At 40.7% G+C, this 27,142-nt stretch overlaps 1 protein-coding gene across 1 annotated transcript; it reads left to right on the forward strand.

Moving 5' to 3' along the window:
• Positions 1 to 19: 19 nt before the first annotated feature.
• On the forward strand, positions 20 to 24,290 carry ACAD8 (acyl-CoA dehydrogenase family member 8). The gene is made up of 11 exons (XM_007495159.3): positions 20 to 263; positions 9,275 to 9,375; positions 10,246 to 10,415; positions 11,080 to 11,189; positions 11,650 to 11,726; positions 12,124 to 12,261; positions 14,718 to 14,853; positions 14,972 to 15,069; positions 15,466 to 15,618; positions 17,596 to 17,698; positions 23,042 to 24,290. Exons 1-11 carry the CDS (start codon positions 155 to 157, stop codon positions 23,092 to 23,094), a joined length of 1,248 nt encoding a protein of 415 aa, XP_007495221.1. The 5' UTR covers positions 20 to 154; the 3' UTR covers positions 23,095 to 24,290.
• The last annotated feature ends 2,852 nt before the right edge of the window (positions 24,291 to 27,142 follow it).

The following is a 27,142-nucleotide window of genomic DNA, read 5'->3' on the forward strand; positions in this document are numbered from 1 at the left end:
GGACTACAACTCCCAGAATGCCCCGGGGCCTTCTGTCAGCCCAGTCAGCCCCACCTCCCCGGACTTCTGGCAGGTCTGGGTCTGCGAGCTGCCGAGTTATCCCGCAGCCTAGCACTGTAGCAGTAACCGTGACTCGAGAACTAGCGAGAAGGACATGCTGAGACACTGCGTCGGGCGTTTGGGCGCCCAGCTCGACAGCCTGCGCTGGGGGCTCCAAAGTTCAGCCTTGGGAAGAGTCCGGGGGCTTGTGTCCTGCATTGACCGTAAGACTCGGGACTGGGAAGTGCTTGTGCCTGGGTATCATCGGGTACATCTGTCAGGGCTCTAGGCTCGCTGGGTCTCCCTTATCTCCTGCCTTGGCCTGCGCTTCTGTCACCCCAACGGAGAATTGGCCTGGCCCCGTGCTCAGTATGGGGTCGACTGTGGGAGAACTCCGGCCTCATCCGTTAGGACATGTGTGCTCAGGAATTTCGTTTGCAGCCCTCAGGGCCTGTCCGTGCCAGTCTGGGAGTTATGGGTGCGATAGATGACGTCTCCATCTATTATTTTCCTTTTTCTCTCCTGCCACCCCTTTTCCTCAGTGCCCCTAGCCCCTCATCTGGGTTGGGATTCATTCCTCCCTACCCCCATCCACTCCTTTTTACCCACTAATCTGACCCCAAACCACTGCTGAAAAGTGTATTCAGTGGCCTGAAACACACACTCCTCAGTTTGGCATGAAAAGCCTTAATCTGATTTTTGTTTTTTATTTTGCTTTTTTTGTTTCCTGTTTACCTTTGTATCCTCAGCTTTTAGTACAGTGTCTAACACATAGTAGGGGCTAGTTGATGACTCCTACAACGTTTATGTACTTATTTAATTTTTTTCTCTCTTCAACTTCATGCAGGTATCATCCCCCCACCTCACTTCTCACACTTAACTCCTAGCATAGAGCTCTATTAGCTGCCATCTCTTACTGGGTGCTTGCTTTGACTCCCTGACTTTCTTGTTTCCAATCTCTTTCCTTCCCAGTTTTTAGTGGTGCCTCCCATGTCAAATTATCTTTGAGCAAATGTATACTTTCAGGAAATGGGAGCTCCCTAAGTATAGGAATTTCACCTTTACCTTCACAGTAATACCTTGAACAGAGTTGGTGCTTATTCAGTGTTGTCTGAATTCACTTTGATTCTTTGTCTGTCGGTGCCTTGGGCTAGAAGTTGCTGCTTTGAAGTGTAAAGAGTGCTAGATGTGAATCTAACTAGACTCTTAATTCCTGCTTTGCCTTTTCCTATGACTGTGACCTTGGGCATAATACTTCAACAAACATTTTGAACCTACCATGTACAGAGCACTAGCCCAATGTGTCAGAAGCACAGTGCTGGGCATAAGCAAAAGTCAAAACACTTCTGGCCATTATGGAACTTGGATTCTAAGGTGTGATATATATATATATATTTTGTTTCTAGTTGTTTTAGTCATGTCTGACTCATTGTTACCCTATTTGGGGTTTTCTTGGCAAAGATACTGGAGTTGTTTGCCATTCCCTTCTCTAGCTCATTTTACAGATGAGGAAACTGACACAAACAGGATTAAGTGACTTCACCAGGGTCACACAGACAACTAGGAAGTACCTGAGGCCAGATGTGAATTTAGGAAGATAAATCTTCCTAATCTCAGACCTGACACTCTAACTATATCAACACCTAGCTACCTTTGATATAACATATACATAAGTAAGTAATTATTGAGTAATTTGAGGAAGAAGAGAACATTAGCAATTAGGGAAATTACAGTCTTCATGGACCTGAACTGAGGTAGAAGGAAGATAAACTTTCTGAGAAGCAGAGAGGTATAAGACCTGAGATAACAGATGGCTCGTCAAGTTTGAAAAATGTTGTTTATGTAGAGAAATAATATGAAATTAGTCTTGAAAAATAGGATGGAACTAAATTGTAGAAAGCTTTCACTATTCTTAGTCTCAGTTTCCCCACCTATAAAATGAGAGTATTAGAGAAAATGAGCCTTAAGGTACCTTTTACCTCTAAATTCTGTTACCCTAAAAACTGACAAACTTGTCTCAGTCTCTTCCAGCCAGAAAAAAAAAGTATGGTAGTAATGGTTAGCTGAGACTTTCTGACATAATTTTGCTTAGAGGCTGAACTAACTCTGTTATTGAATACAAAGTTTCCCAATTTTATTTTAACTCTTCTAAATTTATCCAAGCTTCTCTTGAACTAAAGTATATTTTAAAGTTGTAATACTTCTTGAGATAAGTTTCATAACTTTATTTATTACACAATAAGCTGACCTTGGAGTCAGTTTCAAGGCCCAATTTTGAATTCCCAAATCCCATTGGCTGTGTGACCATATTCAGCTCCCCAAAACCACAGTTGTAGGATCTTCTTGAGTACAGGAAGTTCCCTACCTGAAGTTCCAAGACTTGATAAAATCACAAGTCCAATTCCCTTTCCTTTACCTTTCCTTACCCTTCTATTCACAAATTTAGTCATCTAAGGGGCATCTAGGTAGCTCAGTGGATAGAGAGCCAGGCCCAGAGATGGGAATCCTGGGTTCAAAAGTGGTCTCTGACACTTCCTAACACTGGACTAAGTGCTGCTTCATAATTTTATTAACTCTTTGATCCTCAGAACCCTGGGAGGAAGTGCTTTTATTGTCACTTTACAGTTGAGGAAACAGAAACAGAGATTAAATTACTTTCCCAGGATTACACAAAACTAGGACTTGTCTGAGGTAGGATTTGAATTTAGGTCTTCCTGATTTCAGATCTAATGCTCTTCTCATTTCTCTATCTAACTCCCTGGGTGCCTAAATGCCCTAAATCAAAGATCTACTAACAGATCAGAGTTTTTCTGTATATAAATAAAATTGCTCCTACAAATAATGAACCTTTCCAAGATTAGCTAGGCTGGTCCTTGGACAAGAAATATATAGGATCAGAGACATAGAGCCAGGAAGATACCTTACACCAAACCCATTTCTCCATTTTATAGATGAGGAAATAGAGACCCAAAGGATTAACACCTAGGGTCACCCAACTAGTAGCAAAACTGGAATTTGAAGTCAGGGAATGTGAGGTGCAAACAGCTCTTCTTACTCCAAATCCTGTTTTCTTTCTAGTCTGCCATTTTACCTATTTTCAGGAATCCAGGGTCAAAAGGGGCATGAAATAGAATACCAACTATTTCCTAGGCAACCAACAATCTTTGAACCAAAGTGGCTCTGACAGGACCTGAAGAACAGTTCTAAATTGGGGAAAAGGTGACAAATACAAGGGGTGACAGATTCAGAAAACTATAGGTCCTGCTAGAGTGGTGAGTAGGAAATTTAGTAACCCATCTACGGAGAATGGATATGAGTTACAAATTAATTTGCCCTGCTAACCAGACAATAGAGAGAGGTGATCAGGGCAGAAAATAACTGTTAACAAGTGAGTCATAGTAATTACAAGTTATGTCATAAGAGCACAGTTTATGGTGCTGCCAGGGCACCAATTCAAAAAGCATAATAATGGATTAACAGATAGAGTTGTGTCACCCCAAAGAGGATGGAAAGTGCCATGTTGTAAAACTCCTACTCTTAAGTGAGGTCCTGGAGAATCTTAATAATTGATAACACAAAAATCAAAAATGTGGCAGCAGAATCTACATGTTAATTCAGTTTTGGTAAGTTGCATATTTGGTGTAGGTAGTAATTATTTCAATTATTCAAGTATAGATATGCAAATTAGCCCTTTGGGAAATGAAGTGGCACTATGGTTTAGGGATTCCCAAAGCAAGTAGATTCTGGCAAAATGAACAGGAGAAATTAGAAAAGAAAGAAACTATAGGTGAAACACTTCAGGTTTTTTTTTCTTTTTTTTTAAACCCTTACCTTCTTTAACTTAGAATCAGTATTAGGCCTGCCTCTCTTTCCACTGAGCCACCCAGCTACCTGGACTCCTGCTTTTGTAACTACTCCTTCTCCTGATCCTTTTCTGGCTTCTTTCCACCTTCTTTTGGCAGTTTTTCCAACTTTGTTCTTTTTCAATAGCTGTTTCATATCATCTCAACCACTCCTAAGATTTAAAACTGCTCAGTCCAAAATCATTACCTCCTACTCAGTTCCAAATAATTGCAATTTACTTGTTGAGCACCTTCATTTAGAGATCTCTCCGACATTTCACTCAGCTATCCAAAACTGATCTCTCCAAATGGAACTTGTCTTTCTTTTCATCTCTTCTGCTCTCCCTAATTTGCATTAAGATTAAATTTCTGTTTGGATTCTTCCTCATGGTATGGGAGTGACCTTGAATTTTGAAGGCTATGCCAACTGAGGACAGGCTCAGGTATGTACAATTCAGATGGAAATGTTTTGAGTATGGGTTGAGTAACAGTGAGAGATGGTATGAAATAGTGATGGATTTGAAGTTAGAGGTTGCAGTTTCAATTCCCACATCCTCTGATTTCTGGTTTAAATTTCTACTTTGCCACTAACTCTCTGGGTGACATTGGGCAAATTATTTAACTTGTTGAGGGAAAACAACAGTCAAACTTGATTTCTGGGGTCCCTTCTGGCTTTAAGTGAGTGCTCTAAAGCCTTGACTAAGAGTCAGTTTTAAGTCATTATCATTTCAAGGAATCTACATTGTATTATCAAAAAGGTGAAGCATTTTCTGACTTTCTTTTGGTCATCCACCCTCCCTGCTTCCATCTTTTCCCAACCCTAGAGCAAAGGTTCTTAATCTGGAATCTTTGAACTTGGTTTGGGGTGGGGGGGGGGATGGGATAATATGTGCTTATGTGTGTTTACATATGTACATATAATGAATGTGTATGTATATAGATGCATATTTGTGTATTTATGTGTGTATGCATCTATATACATATATATATATTTCAGTCAAATATTTCAATACAAAGCTTTCTTTGTAATCTTAAGTATTTATCTTAAGGATTTAAAAACATTCTGAGAAGGGGGCCATACATAGACTTCATTAAATTACTGGAGGGGTCCATTACATTAAAAAAATTAAGAAAGTTTGTCCTAAAATTTAGTCACTGATAGAGATCATCAAAGGCTACTATAAGGAGGGATGTTCTTTCATATTTTCACTAGTAATTGGGATCTAGCCTAGTTTGGAAGCTGTTTACTTCTGACCATTGGTTTGGTCACCTTTGATCTTACAGTTCACAACATGAACTGAAAATGAACATGAATCTGAAGGATTGTATTATTAAATGATATGGCTTTTCATCAGCAAATTCAGACATTAAGCCATTTTCCTAGGAGTAATAGCCAAAGTGGAATTTGCCTTTCACAATTTTAAAGGTGGTTTGATTTTTTTCCTTATGGCACCCCAAATTCTTTTTATCTCTATGCCCTATTTTTAATGAAAGTGAAATTTGAAAGGAGGGGAAGTCCTGTTATTAAAATTCACATATCAAGCCAGTTACTGAGCCAGATATGTCAGATATGCTGACACCAGAAATATACATACCCACCCACTAGTTTGTCATGTATTTAGAGCTAGAAAGAATTTAAAAGAACATCTACCCCTTTATTTTACAAATGAGAAAACTGCAATTAAACTATCAATCTTTGAAAATAATTGTGTCATTTCCTTCCCTTCATTCCTTATATAGTTACCAACAACTACTAATGATGTCTTCCTACTTCTTCCATCCCACTACCAGGGACCATTGTGTAGAAGGGATCCCATTGTATTTTTAGACATCTCCCTGCCATCCACTATAAGTAGCTTATTGTTTAAAGACTGCTATGTGAGTATGTATTTAGAATAGGAGATCCTGAAACCCTTGGTGACATACATATCCTCCTAACAAAGCTCAGCAAAGTCCTCACTGCCTCATCTGACTCAGTTCTGCCCAGAGACTTAGGGAGCCAACTATTCAAAGGAAGTCAATGGTGACCCAATATACAGGGAAGAATCACCTTCTCATTTATTTATTTGTTCATTCTGGATTGGGTACATCAAGTTTTCTTAAGATGAAAGTCTTAGAAGAAACCTGTGATAGGTTTCTTTAGTGTGACCTTTCTCACCTCAAGCACTGCAGACACATCCCCTGGTACCTCCTTATTGTGTCTCTGTCTGTGGCACCTCATCAGAATCATTACCCTCTACTTTCAGTCATTAAAGTAGACATAAGTAAGTTGCCTAGAGGCAAGAAGAACCCAATGATAGTGATTTCTATTTAGGTAAAAATAAAAAAGTAATTCATAATTGTGTGCCCTGTTTGGCTTCCAAGAAACCTTCTATGATCATCATCATAGATGAGGCGGTATGGAGACTAGCAAAATGTATGACACTAAACCAAGATCTCATCTCTCCTATAAGTAAAAATATACCTTATTTCTTTTTAGGAGTTTCCAAAAGGATTGTTTTGATTCAGGCACATAGAGAACAAAGACTTTAGCAAGATCCAGGTATAAAAAAGCGGAGCATATTCTAAAGGATTAAAAAAAAAAGGCAAGGTGGGGGGAGGCAGAGCCAAGATGGAGGCATAGTAACAGAAGCTTTCTAAATCACCTTCCAACCAATCATTACAAAGCATCCTAAAAGGACAGAAATCAAAACCCTACGAGTAAAGGGGCTCTCCCACTGGACACAGGTAGGCAGTGAACAGGGATCCCCATGCTATAAAGGGGTGAAACTGCACTAATTAAAGCACAGGCTGATCATCTGTCCCCCACTCCATTTACCTTGCAAGAGTTAGAGCAAGGGCCAGGGCAATCTCTAAATTCTTGGGGGCTGGCTGAAAGTACCACAGACTTACCCCTGAGGGCAGTGCAAGGCCTTGGCAGCAAGATGGTAGGCAGAAGAGCATAGGGCTTGGGCAGTAGAGTGTGGAGCTTGGACAGAAATATGACTGGCAGGGGCTGAGAAGATAACCTCAGGGCAAAATGCTTTAAAGTGCACTACATAAAGAACATCACAGATCTACCTGCCCTGATCCAGGCTTCTGACAGGGAAGGGTAGATACTATCACCAAGGCAAAGCCCTGCAAGGTAGAAGCTAAGAAAGCAATGACTACCAACATGCAGAAACCCCAATCCACTAGTGGTAAAAGGAATAAACAACAGCAAAAAAAGTTCTTGACCCTGGATAATTTCTATGGAGAAAAAAGAGCAAACTACAGAAACAATGGCAGAGAATGAAAAACAATCACATCCAAACTTTCAAAAAAAAAATAGAAGTTGTTCACAAGCTCTCAAGGAAATCAAGGAATTCAAGAACCAAGTAAGAAAGATAGAAGAAAAATGGAAAGAAGAAATAAAGTAATACAAAAAGAAAATAACAGTTTAAAAGACCATATGGAAAAAGAGGCCCAGAAATCAAATGAAGTAATAAGCAAATTGGAGATCAGAATTGATCTGCTGAAGCCATGAAAAGCAGGATAGACAAACCAAAAGGAAAAATCAAAAGATCATAGCTGAAAAACCAGTCTTTAAAGACTAGAATTGAGCAAATAGAAGCTAATGATTTCATGAGACAACAAGAATTAATAAAGCAAAATCAAATGAATGAAAAAATAGAAACATGAACTATCTCATTGAAAAGACAACTGACCTGGAAAACATATCCAGAAGGAACAATTTGAGAATTAATGGTCTACCTGAAAACCTGGAACAACAACACTAAAAGTCTTGACATCATATTACAAGAAATAATCCAAGAAAACTGCCCTGATATTCTTGAACAAGAGGGCAAAATGGACATTGAAAAAAATCCATAGATCACCTCCCTACATTAAATCCCCAAAAGACAACCCCCAGGAATGTTATAGCCAAATTTAAGAACTTCCAAGCCCAGGAGAAAATACTGCAAGTGACCAGAAAGAGACAATTCAGATGTCAAGGAGCCCCAGTCATGATTATACAGGTTCTGGCAGCTTCCACGATAAAGGACCACAAGGCTTGGAAAAGAAACCCCAACAGGAGGCAGTTAGATGGCTCAGTAGATAGAGAACCAGGCCCAGAGACAGGAGGTCCTGGGTTCAAAACTGGGCTCAACCACTTCCTAGTTTAACCCCCATTGCCTAGATTTTATCTCTCTTCTGCCTCAAAGCCAATGTAGAGTATTAATTTTAAGGTGGAAGGTGAGAGCATAAAAAATAAATGAATGAATAAGGAGCTAAGAGGTAGGCTAAGATGGCAGATCAGAGCCTGAGAAAGGTGGTATACCATACAAAGGAAGGAAGGATCCAAACATCTATTAACACCTGCTGTGTGTTGGGCATTATGCTAAGTGCTTTATAAATACCATCCCAGTTGATCCTCCTAATAACTGTGGGAGGAAGGTGCTTTTATTATCCCCATTTTTACAGTTGAGGAAACTGAGGCAGACAGGCCAGATCACTTGCCCAGAGTCACATAGGTAATAATAAATAGCCAGCAGTTATATAGTGTTTCATATAGTATGTTCCAGGCACCATATTAAGCACTTTACAGATATCTCATTTGATCCTCACAACAACCCTGGGAAGTATTATTATCCCTATATTATAGTTGAGGAAACTGAGGCAAACAGTGGTTAAATAACTTACCCAGGACCACATAACTTATAACAATAATAACTAATACTTACATAGTGCTCACTCTGAGCCAGGCAGTGTGCTAGGCAAGTGCTTTACAAATACTGTCTTATTTGATCCTCACAAATACTCCAGGAGGTAGATGCTATTATTATCCTCATTTTACAGTTGAGAAAATAGAGGCAAACAAAGTTTAAGGGACTGGTCCAGGGTTACACAGCCTGTAAGTGTCTGAGGTCAGATTTTCACTCAGGTCTTCCTGCCAGCTGCCTTTGGAGCACAAGAGGGAAGGAGGAAGGGTAATTCTACACTGACTGATTTTGTCCAAACTCTTAATTAATTCCTTAACACTCGTCATCATGCTATCTACCTCTTATGGGATTATTCCATTTATACATTCTCATTTCTTTTACCTCCACCTCTAGTTTTGCTTATGTATTATCTTTGCATTAAATAGGATAATGGTCTGGGGGTTTCCATAGATCAACCTGGGCACATGCTGTCATTTGCCAACCCTGGTGCTGTGCTGGGGCTCTTGCTTTTGAAGGCAAGTATATGACTAGAAGCTGCAGTCCTAGAATTAATTATATCTCTAGGCTTAGCCCAGTGTCAAGAACATAGTACATTTAATGAATGTTTATTGGATTGAAGTGAATTAGTGTCTTAAATATTTAAGATGTTACTTCCCTAAAGACCTTCCAGACTCTGCCTTAGTTCTTGCATTTACACATACTTTCCCACAGCTTCCTTGGGCCTTAATGATGAGCAGAAGGCGTTCCAGAAAGTAGCTTTTGACTTTGCCTCACAGGAGATGGCCCCCCAAATGGCAGAATGGGACCAGAAGGTGAGAATGCCCCTCCTGGATGCCAAAGTCACCCATACTTGACTTTCCTCACTTTCCTGACTGGTTTGGGACCCTCCAGATAAGGCTTCATTGAGAAAATATTCATGGGGGTTTTCTTTCTGTCAGGACAGGATATGACTTAAAATTAGTGCTCCTTCATCTACGATCTAACAAAGGAATAACTCTCCAGTGCAAGAAATTCAGCCTCAGAGAACCTAAAGATTCACTCAGGCATTTTGTATTTTTTGAGCACCTGCTATATGCCACAGAATGAGGGAAGCTCTCTTGGGCTATACTTCCTACCAAGAGTGCTTTGGTGCTCTCCTTCAACACTTCAAGAATCTGTGATTTCATCAGAGTATTTCCTCCACTGATGTAAATTGTAGCCCCTCCATGGCGTAGTATAGACCTAGGATTTTTAACTTAGGATTTACTAATTGTTAAAAAAATTTCTAACTATATTTCAACATAATTGGTTTCCTTTGTAATCCTACATATTTTTTTTGCATTTAAAAATATTCATAGATGGGTTCATAGACTTAGCAGCCTGCCAAAGAGATCCATGACTGAAAAATTAACTACAGGTATAGACAGTCCTTGGGAGTTGCTGTAACCAAAATATGCACCATCCTCTCATACCCCCTCCCTCTGCCCCCTATAATGCCAAACTTAGTTAGGCTAGTCCTTGGATGGTCAACAAGCTCTTTATCACTTGGCCCATGCTCAGAGCCTTTCTGGGCTCATTGTGAGACATGCCCAAGTTTTGAGAACCAAGAGGTACTATTGTACCACAATATTGGATTTCCACTCAGACCCTCTGAAATCTATACATGCAACTCATGGTGAATACTTCTCTTTTCTCCAACACAGGAGATATTTCCAGTGGAGAGCATGCGGCGGGCAGCACAGTTGGGCTTTGCTGGTGTCTATGTTCGGTCTGATGTAGGAGGGTCAGAGCTCTCCCGGCTTGATGCCTCTATCATATTTGAGGCCTTGGCTACAGGTTGCACCAGCACAACAGCCTACATCAGCATCCACAAGTGAGTGCCTAGGCCTGTTTAACATGGTCCTGCCACCGGATGCTTCAAAGGGTGGCTATGGAGAATATCCCATTCAGGGTAGCATGACTACTTCCAGCTTTCTAGGCCTTTTTTCTTTGTGAAGCTTGGTTATACCAAGCATACTGTAAGAAACTCTAGGCCACTGCAGACACCCCTGTAGGCTGCCTATTAGACATCTCTGGATAGGTCCATATAGGTAGGTGCCTGTGCTCTGCCAGCCTCGCCGCAATTATAGATTTATGATCCTTAGCCTTGTCACCCAAGCAGGCATGGTACCAGAACCCTACTACTATTTCTTTCTATTGAGCTTCCAGTTGAGAAAGGCAATAAAAAGGAAATATATCTCAAAACTGCTGTGATAATAAGCAGAAGTAGCATAGCTCATTATCTGACATCATTCTTAACAAAACCCATGAGATGAATATTTTGGTCTTGGTGTTCCCTGGGTGTCATCTACCCATAAGTCTCTGCTCAGATATAGCCCTTTCTCCAAAAATTATGTCTAAGAATTTCTCCCTTCCCTGCTTTTCTCCCTTTTTCCTCCCCTTTACCTTTTGTGCTCTCTTCTTTCTATCTTTCCTTTTTCTTCCTACTGGTCTTCTTTCCCATTTCTTTCTTCTCTCTCCTTTTTTGTCCTTGACAGCATGTGTACCTGGATGATTGACTTCTTTGGAAATGAAGAACAGAGGCACAAATTCTGCCCTTCACTCTGCTCTATGGAGAAGTTTGCTTCCTACTGTCTGACTGAGCCAGGTGGGCTTCCCACACTTCAGAGCATGGTCAAGGCTATAATTCTTCTTCCCCAGATACAAATATCCAGTGCATACCAAAAAGCTGAGTTTTAGTGGTTTAACTTCAAGAGGACAAATAACGAGGTTCTGAGGTAGCAGGGACACAGAGAATTCTGGGGTCCACAAGACCAAATAACAAAACCAAACTTAGGAAGCCTTTTCCCTTCCTGGGTGATGGCAGACATAGTAGGTCTGGTGGGCATACTTACAGGAAGACCTGAGTCAATTATTTGCCGATTTGACCTCACCTGAAGAATCAAAGACTGACAGACTAAATGAAAAAAGTCTGATGCCCCAGAGTTCCCATTTTGATTCCTTCTAGTTCTAGAGGGAGATAACCTGGGAAGCAGGGAGGGTCTATGGTTCCATTTAGCTGGGTGTATTCATCAGCATTCCTCCTTGTCCCTTTGTCCCTGCCACAGGAAGTGGGAGTGATGCTGCCTCCCTTTTGACCTCAGCCAAACGGCAAGGGGATCATTACATCCTTAATGGCTCCAAGGTACCCATTTTCCCCACTCTTGGGTTTTCCTTCCTATTCTTTTCTCTTTCACAGAAATCAGATGTGCTCTTAGAACCCATCTATCAGCCAGGATTCCATGGGCCCTTTGCCAGGAGAATGGTTCTCTGATACCTGTTACATTTCCATTTACTCACTTTTTCCTGATCCTGTGAATTCTGATCTGGCCCCAATCAATTCCTCTCTCTTAAATCTATCCTTTCCCTATCCTTATCAAATAGATCTTCTTATACTTCCCAATAGAGCTGGACTGGATCAGCTCCTCTTTCCCTCTCTCCAACCTTTATTATTTAGGGTTCTAATATAGTGAGTCCTCCAGGAGTTTTCTGAGGCTTCAAGCTTTCCCTATCTTTTTTCATCCCACTCTCCAATCCCACAGGCTTTCATCAGTGGTGCTGGTGAGTCAGACATCTATGTGGTCATGTGCCGCACTGGAGGATCAGGCCCTAAAGGGATTTCCTGCCTGGTCATTGAGAAGGACACCCCAGGCCTCAGCTTTGGGAAGAAGGAGAAGAAGGTAAAAAGAATATTTGGGCAAGAAAACATCAGATCCTGGACCCTCTTGGCCCATATCAGCACAACTTGTCCTGGCCTTAAGAATAATAGCTTGAGAAATCTGATTGCCTCTCTGCTCTTAAAGCAGTGATTTCTCTGCCCATTTTTCTCAAGAAGTACATGAATTAGACTGATTCATAGCACTGAAACACCAAAGGATTTTATACCTATTAAACAAGTGAAGAAAGTGACAAGGTTATGGATCAGACAAGTTCAATGACAGGCACATTTGTTTAAACGTTACATACTTCTGTCAGCTATTTCTGTCAGCTGTGTATTCTATAAATCAACGTAGGTACTATATTCATTAGGATAGATCACAACCTTTTTTTTTTTTTTGCAAAGCCTGTCCTTACTTAAATTGTCTGTGGTGGGTCTGCCTAGTGTTTGGGGTCTTCTTCCAGGTCTCAACACTAGACACAAGAATGGACAATGTTATTTCATAAAGAGTTCTTTTGGACAGATTTCCATTTTGGCCAAGAGCCAATCAAAAAGGTAGAAACTGCTGCTGCTTCTTCAGATGAAGATAAAATAAAGCTTGGAGGGGAGGGTGATATTTGTAGATATTCCAAAAAAAAAAAGTTAAAAAGACCAGTTTTTCCCTGAGTAATTTCAGAAAAACATATAACCCTGAGAATGAGGAAATCTTGTAGCATCAAGCTATGTCCATTTCTGAGAAGTTTGCAGAGACTTTGGCCAGAGTCAGTGATAAATCTCAGAGCATGCACAGATTGTATAGACCAGGAGATTTAAACTTTTTTTGTGTCATAATTCCTAAAAGCTGGAATCTGTAGAGTATTTGAATGCTTTTGCAAAGCATTTTAGAAATAACATCTCATTTTGTCCTTACAACAACTGTGGAAAGTAAGTACTATTATTCTCATTTTACAGAGGAGGAAAATAATGTGAGCATGGGGAGTTAAGTGACTTGCCTACTATCATATAGCTAGTAAGTTATCTGAGGCAAGATTTGAACTTAATTCTTCCTGACTTTCTGACTTAGGGTCAGCACTCTACCTAGTGTCTACCTAACTGCTGTTTGACATGGATCCCTTTCGCAGTCTGATGCAGCCTTTAAACCTCTCTCAGAATAATGTTTTTGCATGCACAAAATAAAATACATAGAATAATGAAGAAAATACTATATTGAAATATAGTTAACCTATATTGAAGATGGAAACATGCCACCTTCCACTTTATTTCCTTCATGAGTTTTTTTATTGTAAGTGTGATATATATCTTCTGTCATAGCATGAGCAAAATGGAAATATGTATTGCATGAAAGCACTTATATCAAACTATTTACCACCTTATGAAGGGAAAGGAAATGAGTGAGAGAGAAAATCTGAATCCTAAAATGTCAGGGAAAAAATGTCAAAAATTATATCTATATATAACTGGAAAAAAAATAAATTTAAAAAAGTGATCCAGTTATTAAAAAAAAAAAGTCAAGGCCACAGACTCCAGATTACTATAGATCAACAGACCAATTAGAAAGTGCATTCATAGGGACAGCCAGGTAGCACAGTAGATAGAGCTTCAGGCCTGGAGTTAGGAAGACTTGGGTTCAAATGTGACCTCAGGGACTTCCTACTTGTGTGACCCTGGGCAAGTCAATTAACTCCTATTTTCTGGCCCTTTCTACTCAAAGCAATAATTGGTATCAATTCTAGGGCAGGAAATAAGGGCTTAAAAAAAGAAAAAAGAATGTCTACTCCACTACCTTGAAATAGTAGCACCTACTTGTCAGAGTCATCAAGATAAAATAGATAATGTTTATAAAGCACTTTGCACACCCTAAATCATTATATAAATGCCAGCTTATCGTCATCATCATTAGTATTGCTATTATTATTATGGTCCTGTAAGAAGTGATTGATGGGAAGAAGTCTAGAAAAGAGATAATGGACCTGACCTAGCTCCTCCTAGAATAAATGCCAAAGTTATCGCGTTCTCAACAATGGGCGCTTGTCATCTTCAAGGATTTCTCAGTATCACTGATCAGAAAATGGCCCCTAATGTAATATGAATTAAATCTGTTTTTTTTTACTTGTTTGTTTTTTAGTGCATGCCATGTACAAAATGCTACAAAGGGCACTACAGAGAATAGAAGGCTAATATAAATGCTGATCTCAGACTTTAAAGATCTGAGGCAGCCAGGGCATAGGATATGACTGATATATAGGCCAAAACCTTCCTTGGCCAGGGCTTTGACAGGCATTTAAGCCCAAATTCTTTATGCTAAATTGAAGATCTTCAGGACCAAGATGCCTATAGCTGAAACTCCCAAGCTTTCTTCAGAGAACTTTCTAGTCTAATATTTTCTATTCACTTCTATTCTGAAGAAGTCTTATTTTTTCAGAATAGAATTGGCACCCTGTGAGGTGCTTCTGGGCAGTGTTGTGTTATTTTTTCCAGGTAGGATGGAATTCCCATCCAATAAGAGCTGTGATCTTCGAAGACTGTGTTGTACCTGTGGCCAACAGGATCGGAGATGAGGGACAGGGTTTCCTTATTGCCATGAAAGGACTGAATGGAGGGAGGATCAACGTTGGTAAGAACATGGAAGGGGAGTGAGTGGGGAGATGAAAAGGAAGGAAGGGACTGGAGAACATGGCAGTCGTTTGCCTTACCTATTCATTTGAATAATCCTCACTGTAATCCTCCCATAGCCTCCTGCTCCCTTGGAGCTGCTCATGCATCAATCGTCCTGGCCCGTAACTACCTCAATGTCCGTAAGCAGTTTGGAAAGCCCCTGGCCAGTAACCAGGTGATTGTTGAGAGTTTTCTCTATACCTTTCCCACACTCTGGAGTCAACTGGACATTTTACATAACCCACATTCTCAATAGAGTGGGAGAGCAATGTGAGGGAGGTAAGGTCATACTGTACTTGAAATAAATTTCTTACTCAACATCCAGCCTTTGGTTGGAACTTCTAGGATTTGTGATAACCTTAGTTCTTCTACCTTGAGATCACAGAAGGATGGAGAGGATTAAGCAGTGAATTCCTTCTAATAAATGACATGGGGGACTTCGATGCTATAGTTTTGAAATAGAAAAGATTTATAAATAATATGTATTTGTAATTTATAAATCTCTTATAAAAAGTTCAGGACTTGGAGCCACTCCATCCTCTTCAACTCCTTCCTGTTTTCTTCCCTGTAGTACTTGCAGTTCAAACTAGCTGACATGGCTACTCGACTGGTGGCTTCCCGGCTAATCATCCGCAATGCAGCTGTGGCCTTGCAAGAGGAGCGAGCAGATGCTATGGTCCTCTGCTCCATGGCTAAGCTCTTTGCTACAGAAGAGTGCTTCTCGGTAAGTGGCAAACAGCAGCCACTAGAGTCAGAATTATTGAGAGTTAAAGAACAGCTCCTTTATTAAAAATTAAAATCTTATCTGAAAAGCTTAGCCATGAAGGACTATCTCAATGTTGTGATGGGTCATCTTCTGTAATGTAATATCCAAATCTGAAAGAGCTTAAGACTTGCCCAACCCCTGCCCCCCCCCCCCCCCCCGCAACATACACACTTTGTAAAATAATGGTTATTTTTCCCATTGGGACCACAGCCTTGGCAATCCAAAGAAGTGTGCTGAGGTTAACACATGTGTTTTCTTACCCATAGTGCTCCCCATTTGTAGAATGACTTAATGATCTCTAATTTCCACCATTGAGTGACAGTATAACTTCATATAAATCCAGCCAAGATTTTGTTGATAAGAGGAAACTAGCTCACTGGTAGTCCACAATTGTGAAGAGTCAGAGAGCTAAAAAAGACCTCAGAGATCATCTGGTCCAACCTCTTCATTTTACAGATGAAGACACAGGCCCAGGCAAAGTTAAGTGACCTGCCCAAGGTGACATGGGTACTATGCAGTATTAGAATTGCTATTTGAACCCAAGTCCTCTCACCCAGATCCTTCTGAATGGCCTGTTTGTTAGGGACACACAGGCCAAATACTGAACCATTATTTCTTGTTCATGAAAAATCAGATCTAAATACAAATGTCACCTGTGGTTGAGACTAGGCTGTTTTAAATGTAAATCATATATAGATCATAAAATCTCAGCATTGGAATGGATCCCAAAGGTCATTTAGTATAACAGTGATAGCAAACATTTTAGAAACATGCCCCTCCCCCCAGAAACTGTGTGCCATGCTGTGCCCCCCCCTTTACCCCAGACAGGAAGGAGGAGCCTTCTCATTGGCTTCTGGGCAGAGGGGCAGGGGAAGTGAGGAATGTCCTCAGGCCCATGTAAAGGGGAAGGGGAACAGCTCTGTCCTGAGACCCTCTGGCTTTCTAGTAAGGAACTTTGACAAGTGATAGCAGGTGTGCCCACAGAGAGGGCTCTGCGTGTCCTCTTTGGCACCCATACCGTAGGTTCACTATCATAGGTCTAGACTCTTTTTACATATTTTTACAAACTAAGGCACTGTAAGGATAATTTTAGCATTGTGACCTAAATTATATTTAATTATTGGTCGCCATGGGATATCCCAATTAATAAAATATCCAAGTCAGCTGGAATTATGGTGATTTTAATTAATATAGAAGAAAGAATTTAAGAAAGAGAGAGAGGGAAAGAGTTAATTAAAACTGCTCCGGCTCAGGCTGAGCCAAGCAGGAGTTCAAGGCCTTGGCCAAGTGGGCCTCCCTTGAGAGCCAAGGGAAAGGGAAATCAGCCTTATCACTCATCACGGGACCTTCTCAAGGAAGCTGTCTGAGGGAGCTCCTCCAGGCTCAAGTTCCAGGACTGAACTGGCATCCAGGCCAGGAAGTCACCAGCCAGATCCACCTCTCCAGGGAAAAAAGAGCTAAGAGAGGAAGTGACGCACCCTATATTGATGGTTTTACATCACTTTCCTGAATCTTATCTGTACCAATGGTAGCTTAACTTAACTTAGGACAGCCCAGGGGTCTGTCTGTTAGTCATTTCTGTACATGTCTATCAAAGGCCATCCTCCTAGATACTTAATCCTTAAGTATGGGTGCAGACATTCCTGACCTTGTTGGACTAAGTAGGGTAGAGCAATGTAAAGTTCACAAGACATTCCTGATTCTGTTAGATCAAATATCTCCATTGTTACAATCAGGAGATTACAACTTTATCTTCCTCTGAAGTACAGTCTGAGTAGGGTGGAGTAGTTTTAAAGTTCACAGCACAGAGAAATGATACATGAATCATAATCTCTTGTGACACAACAACTAGTTTAAGAGAAAAAATGAAGGCATCTATTTGCTTTTCTGCTTTCATTCAGCGTGTCTGACCCAAGCGCCCTTCTGCCCCTACAGATATGCAACAAGGCCTTACAGATGCACGGTGGCTATGGCTACTTGAAGGATTATGCCGTTCAACAGTATGTAAGAGACTCTCGGGTCCACCAGATTTTGGAAGGTAATGACAAATGTTGCTTGGGGTTTAGCCTCCTCAGTCCAAAGTTATGACAGACACTTGGCAGGGAGCGAGAAAGGTGGAGACCAGGCTTAGATTCCCATATCACAGAGCTGGGAGCTGCAGAGGCCATCTTGTTCTTCCCTCCTCCTTTTATAGGAAAGTGAGGCTGGGAAGACATAGTTCCTTGTTCAGGGTCACTGAGTGAATGGAGCATTCACTTAGTGCTGGTGAACATCTGCAGAGCAAAGAAGAGACCTGTTCATGTGTTTCCTTCCCTCCCCCCTCTTCCTCTAACACTGTGTATGATGGTGAAGTTCTCAGGAGAGAACTCTCTTCTCATTCTTCCACCATAATCATAACTTTATGGTTTGCACACTTTGTCTGAATGATCTCATTGACCCTCATGGCAGCCCTCTAAAGTAGATAGTAGGTGTAATACCCTTATTTTATACAGCATAAGCTTATAGGGGGTTAAACAACATGCTACAATGAAAAAGAAAAATGGACCCTGGAGATAGGACAGTGGTTTCCCATCTCTGGGGCTTACCACCCAAGTGATCCTGGGCTAATAATAACAATAACACCACATAGGATTTACATGGAACTTACTGTTAATTAAAATTCTCTGGAGAACTAAATCTTAATTTATAATTATTCATTAAATAATAAAAAAGCAGGCTAAAGAAAAAAGGGCTCCAGACACATGTGGCTAATTGCCTTGCCTTCTTTGCCAAGAGCTGGGGCTATGCACACCTTCTTGTTCTGAATTCCCAGGAAATAAGCCCCCATTTCCTCGTGGTACTGCAATTTATGCTTTTAGTGGCAGCCCTTTCCAAAGCCCCTCCAACTGTCGGACTCCAATCTTACTCTGAGCAAGAGGCAGGTTTTCCAAATGTTAGGAAGTCACGCAGGGCAAAAGCATCAAAAGGATGCCCATTTTCCTCTACCACATTATCTTTCCTTTACCGTACTATCTTAAGAGGCTTGTCTACATTTTGAAAAAGAAGAGGCGTTGTCTCTATTATTTAATCAGGGTGGGAGAAGAAGCAAACTTGTAGCTTAAATCTTAAGATTAAACCTTTCTTCCCTTAAAATCCAAAGGTTATCTTAAGATGCCAAAGAAAAGGGTACAGGTTACTCATTAAAATCATGAGATGACAGAGTAGGGTGTGAAGCTTCCCCCCATAAACAATCAAAAATAATTCCACAGAATCAACACTAAAAGCAGCAAAAAAACAGATGGGATTCTAGAGTGAAGCTTAATAGCCAGGGACAACTAGGAAGGAAGGTTTCTGACTTCCTAGGCCTTAGTCCCACCACTGCAGTCCCTGGGGGGAAGAAATAGAGATACCAGCATAGAATCAATAAGGCAGCACCTGGGGGCAGGACCAGCAATCTCACATTGTTTGTGGAGCCAGGGAGTTTGCCTCTTGGAGGATAACACTGGAATCACCTTGGGAGTGGATGTGTCAGCCTCAGCCATGGCTCCAGAGATTCTTCCATGACCCACAGCTATGGCTTGAAGGAGTGGACACCAGAGTCTGGTTGCCAGGCTCTGAAGGCAGGACATCAAACTTTGCTGCCAATCAATAAGGGACTTTGGGGGTCCCAGAAACTTGCACTGGGCACCTGCTCTATAGTGGCAGTAGGAGAGGAGTAATGAAGATAATGAAGAAATGAAGGTTGCTGACAAAGGTATCTGAAACCAACTTTAACAGGGAGCAATCAAAACCCTTCCCCACTGAGGCAAGGTCACCGGAGGGGCTTGTCTCCAGATCCTCTCCATGCCAAGGAATCTGAGGTTACCCCTGGGTCTATTTTATAGGGGAGGTCTTTCTTCAACTCTCCATCCTCTTTTCACATCTGGGGATCCCCTATTACCTGTGCAGCACCTCTCAATAGTTTCACTCAGGAGAGGTGAAAAGAGAGTAGGAGCCAATTCATCTAGGTTCCTATCTCCTCCATGCTCTCTTCCTTCATTACAAACTCTCTTTTGACTCCACTAAAGTATCATCAAATATAGTGATAAAGTACTTATTATTACAGTTCTCAAACTAAATCACTCAATAGAAATCTGACTGTGAAGATATAGGCTTAATGGCTAGATAAAGGGCAGGTAGGGGGAGATGGAAAGAGGGACTCAGTGTCCCTAATTTGTTTCCTAACCACAGCCTCTCACCCAGGTAGCTATATAACTGGCCTGTGTTTCACCATCTGAATTCCAGACTATTATATATTTAGCCTAGGAAATGACAGAACAGGTGCAAGAAGGCTGAAGGGAGGAGCCAGACTCTCCTTGACAGTGAGTCCACGAGTCCCTCACTTGGAGGGGTCTGATCCTCTCTTGTGATGTTCCTTGAGGTGTCAGACTGTTGATATTGTTAGACAGAAGAAATCTTGAATGTTGAATAGATATGGCTCTTGGTGAGATCCTCAGCAAGGAAAATCACATTCTGCTAGGTTGAGGTATCAGTTCCAAAAGCCCAGAATTCCATAGGAATCTCTCCCAGGTCTCTCCTCCTTTCCCACAATGCTTTGCTTTCCGACCAATGTAGTTGTCACTCAAGCTCCTCTTGCAAAATTCCATCTCTCCCTCTTGTACCCTTCTTTGCAATTGTTCATGGTTACTAAGTTTTTAGTAAAATAATTTTTTGATTATTTATACTACTATATGCCAGGTACTATGATAAGCACTTTATAAATATTATCAATCAAATAAACATTTATTTTTTATTTTAATTCTTTTAATTTTAAAAAACATTAAAAATTTTTATTTTTAAATATTTATATAAAATATTTATTTATTATATTTGGTTTATGTATTATGTATATAAATATTAAATAATATATTACCTATTTACTTATTAAAGTATTGTTCCATGGTTATATGATTCATGTTCTCTCCCTCCCTCCTTCCAGAGCTCTGTAACAGTTAAAATTATAGTTGAGACTAAAAAAAATCTAAATTTAAATGGTCACCTAGGGAAATCCCAAATAATAAAATACCCAAGTCAGCTGCCAAATTTTTATGGTGATTTAATTACAACAGGAAGAAGAAAATATTAGGGGGGAGAAAGAGAGGGGGAAAGAAGGAAAGAGGGAGAGAAGGAAAGGAGTTTAACTCAGAACCACTCTGGCTCAGGCTGAGCCAATGTGGGCGTTAAGGCCTTGGAGAGCCAAGGCAGGGAAAGGGGTCAGTCCTTATCACTCACATGACCAATCTGAAGGAAAGCAGTCTGCAGGGCTCCTCCAACCTCCAGGATTGAACTGAACTCTAGCCCTCCTCCCAGGAAGTCACGAGAACTCCAGAGGCTGTTCTCTACCTTACTTCCTGCATCTCACATGTGCCAGTGGTGGCTCAAGCTTGAATTAGGACCGCCCAGAGGTCTATCCTTTTTTGGCACATGTCTGTTGAAGGCCATTCTCTCAAATAATTAAATCTTGAGTTTGCTGCAGCCCTTCCTAGTCTTGTTATACTGAGTAGGGTGGAGAATGTGGGTTTCCAAGACCTGATTCTGTTATTCCAAGTATCTCTATTGTTATTGATCAGGAAATAGCTAAATCGGAACTTCTAAAGAATGGTCTGATGAGCGTGGAATAGTTTTGAAATTCACAGCTGGCAAGCAATTCTACTGGGTTATACATGTATTATCTCTCAGAACCTATTTCCATATTATTCATTTTTGTATATCACCATATAATCAAGTAATAAGTCATATTTTTTCTTCTATGTTTCTATTCCCACATTTCTTTCAATGAGGATAGCATTCTTTCTCATAACTCCCTCTGTGTTGTTCTTGATCATTACATTGCCATTAGGAGCAAAGTCAATAACATTTGATCATTTTACAGTGTATCAGTCTCTGTGTACAATGTTCTCCTGGTTCTGCTCATTTCACTCCGCATCAGTTCATGGAGGTCTTTCCAGTTCATGTAGAAATCAAGCAGTTCATCATTCCTTACAGCTCAATAATATTTTATCACCATTATATACCACAATTTGTTCAGCCATTCCTCAATCAAGGGACACCCCCTCATTTTTCCAATTTTTTAACACCACAAAAAGTACAACCATAAATATTTTTGTACAAACAAGACCATCTTCATTTTAAAAAATCTCTTTGGGGTACAAACCCAGCAGTGGTATGGCTGGATCAAAAGGCATATAATCTTTTAAAGCCCTTTGGGCATAATTCCAAATTGCCTTCCAGAATAGTTGGACCAATTCACAACTCCACCAGCAATGTTTTAGTGTCCTGATTTTTGCCACATCCCCTACATCATGTATTATTTTTCTTTACTGTCATATTGGCCAATCTTCTCAGTGTGAGGGAGTACCTCAGTGTTGTTTTGATTTGCATTTCTATTATCAGGAGGGATTTAGAACATTTTTATGTGATTATTAATGGTTTTGATTTCTTCATCTGAAATCTGCCTATTCATATCATTTGACCATTTGTCAATTGGGGAATAGTTTATTTTCTTGTACATTTGACTTAGTTCCTTATATATTTGAGAAATTGGACCTTTGTCAAAGAATTTTGTTATAATTTTTTTCCTAGTTTCAAACAAACATTTATTAAGGGCCTCCTATGGGCCAAGCTCAGCTAAGCTCTGGAAATACAAAAAGAGGCAAAACAATCCCTGCCCTCAAGGAGCTTATAATCTAAAGGGAGAGACAACATGCAAACAAACACACAACAAGCAAGCTGTATATATTACAAATGTATATAGCTTAATAAACAGGAGATAGTTCAATAGAAGAAGATAGATAGGAGGGAATTAAGAGTGATTAGAAGTTTCCTTTAGAAGACAGGATTTGAGTTGAGACTTAAAGGAAGCCAGGAAGATCAGTAGTCAGGGCCATGGAGGGAAAATATTCCAGGCATGGAGGACAGCCAGAGAAAATGCCTGGAGCTGAGAGACATGGTGTCTTGTTTGTGGAACAGCCAGGAGGCCTGTGTCTGTGTTGGGGAGTAAGGAACAGGAAGCCTGGAAAGGTACAGGTTCTGGGACTAGGTGATGAAGGCCTTTGAATGCCAAATAGAACATTTTGTATTTGCTCCTGGAGGGACTAGGGAGCCATGGGAGCTTAGTGTGATTGGACTTGCATTTTAGGAAATTTACTTTAGTGTCTGAATACATTGCCCCCCTCATTTGGTGTAGTCCTAAGCGAATCCTGAATGAAGAAGGGATTTCAGTCTCCCCATTAGCACATAAGCTATTCAAGGATAAGGACTGTTTCATTCTTTGTGTTAGTCTCCTGCCTAATGCCTAATAAGCCTCTAGGAAATGGATATTTATTACTTGCTGCTAAATCATCTCTTCCTTCACCCTCCACAGGTAGTGATGAAGTCATGAGGATGCTTATCTCTAGGAACTTGCTTCAGGAATAGCACCTGGAACAGCATTTCCAGGCCCAGTTCCTGCTTGTGCCTCCTCCTGTCCAGTATTAGTGCTAAATTCCAGAGGAAATCCTTCAGCCATAGGCTGAACCCTCTGAGGGCAGCCCTACAAAGCCACCTTTTCAGATGGGATTACAGCAAGGTGTCCAGAGGAGATGAAGAGGAGCAGAACTGGCAGCCTGGATCAGAAAATTCAAAGGAAGAAATTGTTTTGTGATGCCAAGATGCTTTTTGTCAGTTATTGAAGACTACCAGTGGCATGGGTTAGAACCTACTCCACAGCCAAGGCACTTTGTTGGTACCACATTGCCTTAAGCTACCTACATTTGACCCTTGTAAGAAGCATTTAACCATCCACCTTTCTATAACACTTTAAGATTTACAAAGTGCTTACTGAAAAATCATCCTGGAGGCAGGGAGTGCAGGTATTTTCCCTATTTTACAGATAAGAAAACTAAGGCTTAGAGTACAATGACTTGTCCAGGGTTCCACAAGCTGGTTGGGACTAGGATTCACAGCCAGTTCTGCTGACTCTAAGCCTGGGTGCTCTTTTCACCATATACCTCTAGATTCCTTTCCCGGAAACCTGGATATTTTCATTATGTGCTTTTGCTAAATAAATCAAAGATCTGGGGAAGATGCAACTGAGGGGACAATCCTGTTGTTTTTAAAATAAATTTATACCTCAGCAAAAACTCCCCAAAGAACTGCCCCTCCCAAAAAGAAAAAAATGTGCTGTGTTCCAAAACAGACATTGAATTGTATGATGCATCATCTGGAATGGGGAAGCTATGTGATTCAGTGGATTGAGAGCCAGGCCTAGAAATGGAAGATCATGAGTTTAAATGTGCTCTCACATACTTCCTAGCTGTGTGACCCTGGACAAGTCACTTAATCTCTGTTTGCCTTAATCTTAAGAAGGAAATGGGAAAAAAACTGCAGTATCTTTGCCAAAAAAGACCCATATGGGATCACAAAGAGTTGGACATGACTGAATCATTTAACAAAGACAATAATAAATCTGAGCATTTATTTTAGTCAAGGTCAAATGAATCTTTGAGAAATCTTGCTCCTGACCTGGGGGTATGTCTACTTTATGCTTTTTTTTTCATAGATCAGGTAAGACTGATTTGTTGAAATGTTGATATATTTGTTTTTCTTATACCAATAAAATCATACAGATGAGAGTGGATTTGGAGTTCTTTGAGCCCCTTCTCCTAATTCATTCAATATTGGATATTTTTTTCATATTTGGAAAGAATTTTTGCTTTTTAAAATAATACACCATGATAAACAAGATCAGCCTTCATTCACACATTAGCTTGTAATGATCAATTTAAGATATGTTGAGTGCTTCTTAAGTGTACTAGTTGTGCCTGAAGTCATTGGTGGAGAATGTCTGTTCTATCAGAGAATCTCTGAGTTGGAGGTTGTAGTAAATAATAATAAGGGACTATATTGATTGGTGATTGATAACTAAAGATCAGGCAGTTATCTTCTTTCTTTTGTCTACCCTCCCTCCCGTTTCTTCCCTCTCTTCAGCTTCCCTCCCCCTTTCTTCTTCTTCTTTCTGCAAAGGATGAAATTATGGTTGAGACTGAAAAAAATCTAAATTTAAGTGGTCGTCAAAGGAAATCCCAAATAATAAAATACCCAAGTCAGCTGCCAAATTTTATGATGATTTAATTGATATAGTAGAGAAGATTTTAAGAAAGAGGAAGGAAGGGGCAGGAAGATAGGAGATCTAGAAAGTAAGGTTTTGAGTGTGAAGGAGGAAAGAATCAGCTTAACCTCCAAAGAGGCTTAGCTAAGATGCCTGAACCTGAAATCAGCTCCGGGGCAAACTCACCACCAAACACTCCAAGATGTCGGAATGCTTAGCACACTGCCAGCCAGAGTCGTCTCTCCAGGGAAAGAGAGAGAGGCAGCCCGTGACATGCCTTATATGGATGTTTTTACATCACTTTTCTGTGTCTCATCTGTACCCATGAGGACTTAGCTTGACTTAGGACAGCCCAGAGGTCTGTCCTTTCTTTTGCACATGTCTGTTGAAGGCCATATCCTCAGATAATTAAATCTTGAGTTTGATGCAGACCTTTCAAAATCTTGTTAAACTGAGTAGGGTGGAGAATGTGAGTTTTCCAAGACCTTATTCTGTTATTCCAAATATCTCCATTCTTATTGATCAGGAAATAGCTAAATCAGATCTTCTAAAGAATGGTCTGATTTGGGTGGAATAGTTTTAAAATTCACATTTCTAAATCACTCAGGGTGAGTTAATGATGTTTCAAATGAAATATTCTTTATCTTCTTTTATCTTAAGTAAGGGTTTATTTGGGGAAGACAGGAAAGGGTAGAGAATGGAGGTAAGAGGGTTGGGGATTTCCCTAACACTGCAGTGAGCCTTAGGTTGGAGGACATTGGGATAGAGTTCAACTTGAGAGAAATGTCTTTCATCACCAGAGCAAGTCAGAGAGATATCTGGACTATTCTCCTTTATTCTGCCTTCAAAGTCACCAGGGACCACCACTCCTTTCTGTCTCCAAGGTTAAAAGACAAAAAATTCCTTCATCCTTCCCTGATACAAGGCAACGGGTAACCAGGGTCCAGTCAGCAGTTGGCTTTGCCTCCAACTGATTTTTCCCAATAACATTCCAAATAGAACCTTCGTTTGACTGACAGGTCATCAACCTCTGCTTCTACCTTTTTCATGCTTCCCAATTTCTGTCTTCCACAAGGTACTCTGGTCATCTCCTGTCCTCAGACTTAATGAGACTCACAGCATGCCCAAGTACAGGGTGAGCCATATTAAAATGAAATATACGTGTAACAACATAAAAATATAACAGACAGTATTGCATTTTAAAACCAAGGCACTATGCAAGCCCACCAGAATCCTGATATGTGGCTTAGTAGTCCCCATCTCTATTTGAGCTTGCCCCTCTTATCTCTGTTTAGGGATACCCAAAGAGTTCTGAGGCCTCCAAGCTGCAGGAGGGGTCACAGCACCATCTCTGTGTCTTGGGAATGCCTCTACATCACATGGTAGAAGTGGCCATTTGACAACTTTCTTCTATTCTCAGCCAATGTGTTGATGACAATGGGTCTAATCCATTCCACCTTCCTGATTAACAAACTGAAACAAGGGAGAGGCAGAACTATTCTGGGGCCAAAGCCAGAGAAATAGAGGACCTGAGTGAGCTGACTTGGCTTCAACAAGTGCCCTGGAATGGTAGTCAAGCCCAAGAATGGAATGTCAAGATAACCAAGAACTTACTTCTCTGCCTTCAAAATAAGATATAAGGTACTAAGAGCCACAAGTGACTAATAAATTAATTATACAGATATTCCTACTAAGGGCACTGCAAAGGGAACCACCAATTCCATCCATCTGGGATGATTAGGGAAGATTTTACTTAAAGATTTTTTCTGGATCTTTTAAGAATAGACATGATAGGGTCAATGAGATTAGCTCAGTTGATAGAGACAGGTCTGGAAATGGGAAGTCCTACATTCAAATCTAGCCTTCCTAGATACTTCCTAGCTCTGTGACCCTGATCAAGTCATTTATCTCCAATTGCCTAGTTCCGTGATGATGAACCTATGACACGTGGCCTCTTGCGGGCTCAGCATGCCTTGGTCCAGGAGCTGCCCAGGGATCTTGCGGCCTCTCGGGCGAGAGAAGCCACAAGGTAGAAAGATAGAGGAAGGATAGAAGTTTCGGATACCGCGAGGGGCGTGGTGGAGCCAAGTTACAGATACAAGATGGCAGAAATGAGTCAGAAAACCAGGCCTTATTGATTATAATTGAGCCACAGCAAACCCCGATCAGTGGACTTCTCAGAAGGCTAATTCCGTCCAAAGATCCAAATTTAATACCACACAGGTCGGAGACATGATAGAGAAAAGAAAGTGCCTGGCCAAAGGCCAGGTCCCAGATGAGAGAGATAGAGAAGGAAAGGAATTAAAGATGGAGCTTGGCCAGAGGCTAAGCTCCAGCAAAGACAGACATCAGTGAGAGCTAAGATCCAAGAGAGGG

This window comes from Monodelphis domestica, chromosome 4 (assembly GCF_027887165.1).
Source record: "Monodelphis domestica isolate mMonDom1 chromosome 4, mMonDom1.pri, whole genome shotgun sequence".
Taxonomy (NCBI): domain Eukaryota; kingdom Metazoa; phylum Chordata; class Mammalia; order Didelphimorphia; family Didelphidae; genus Monodelphis; species Monodelphis domestica.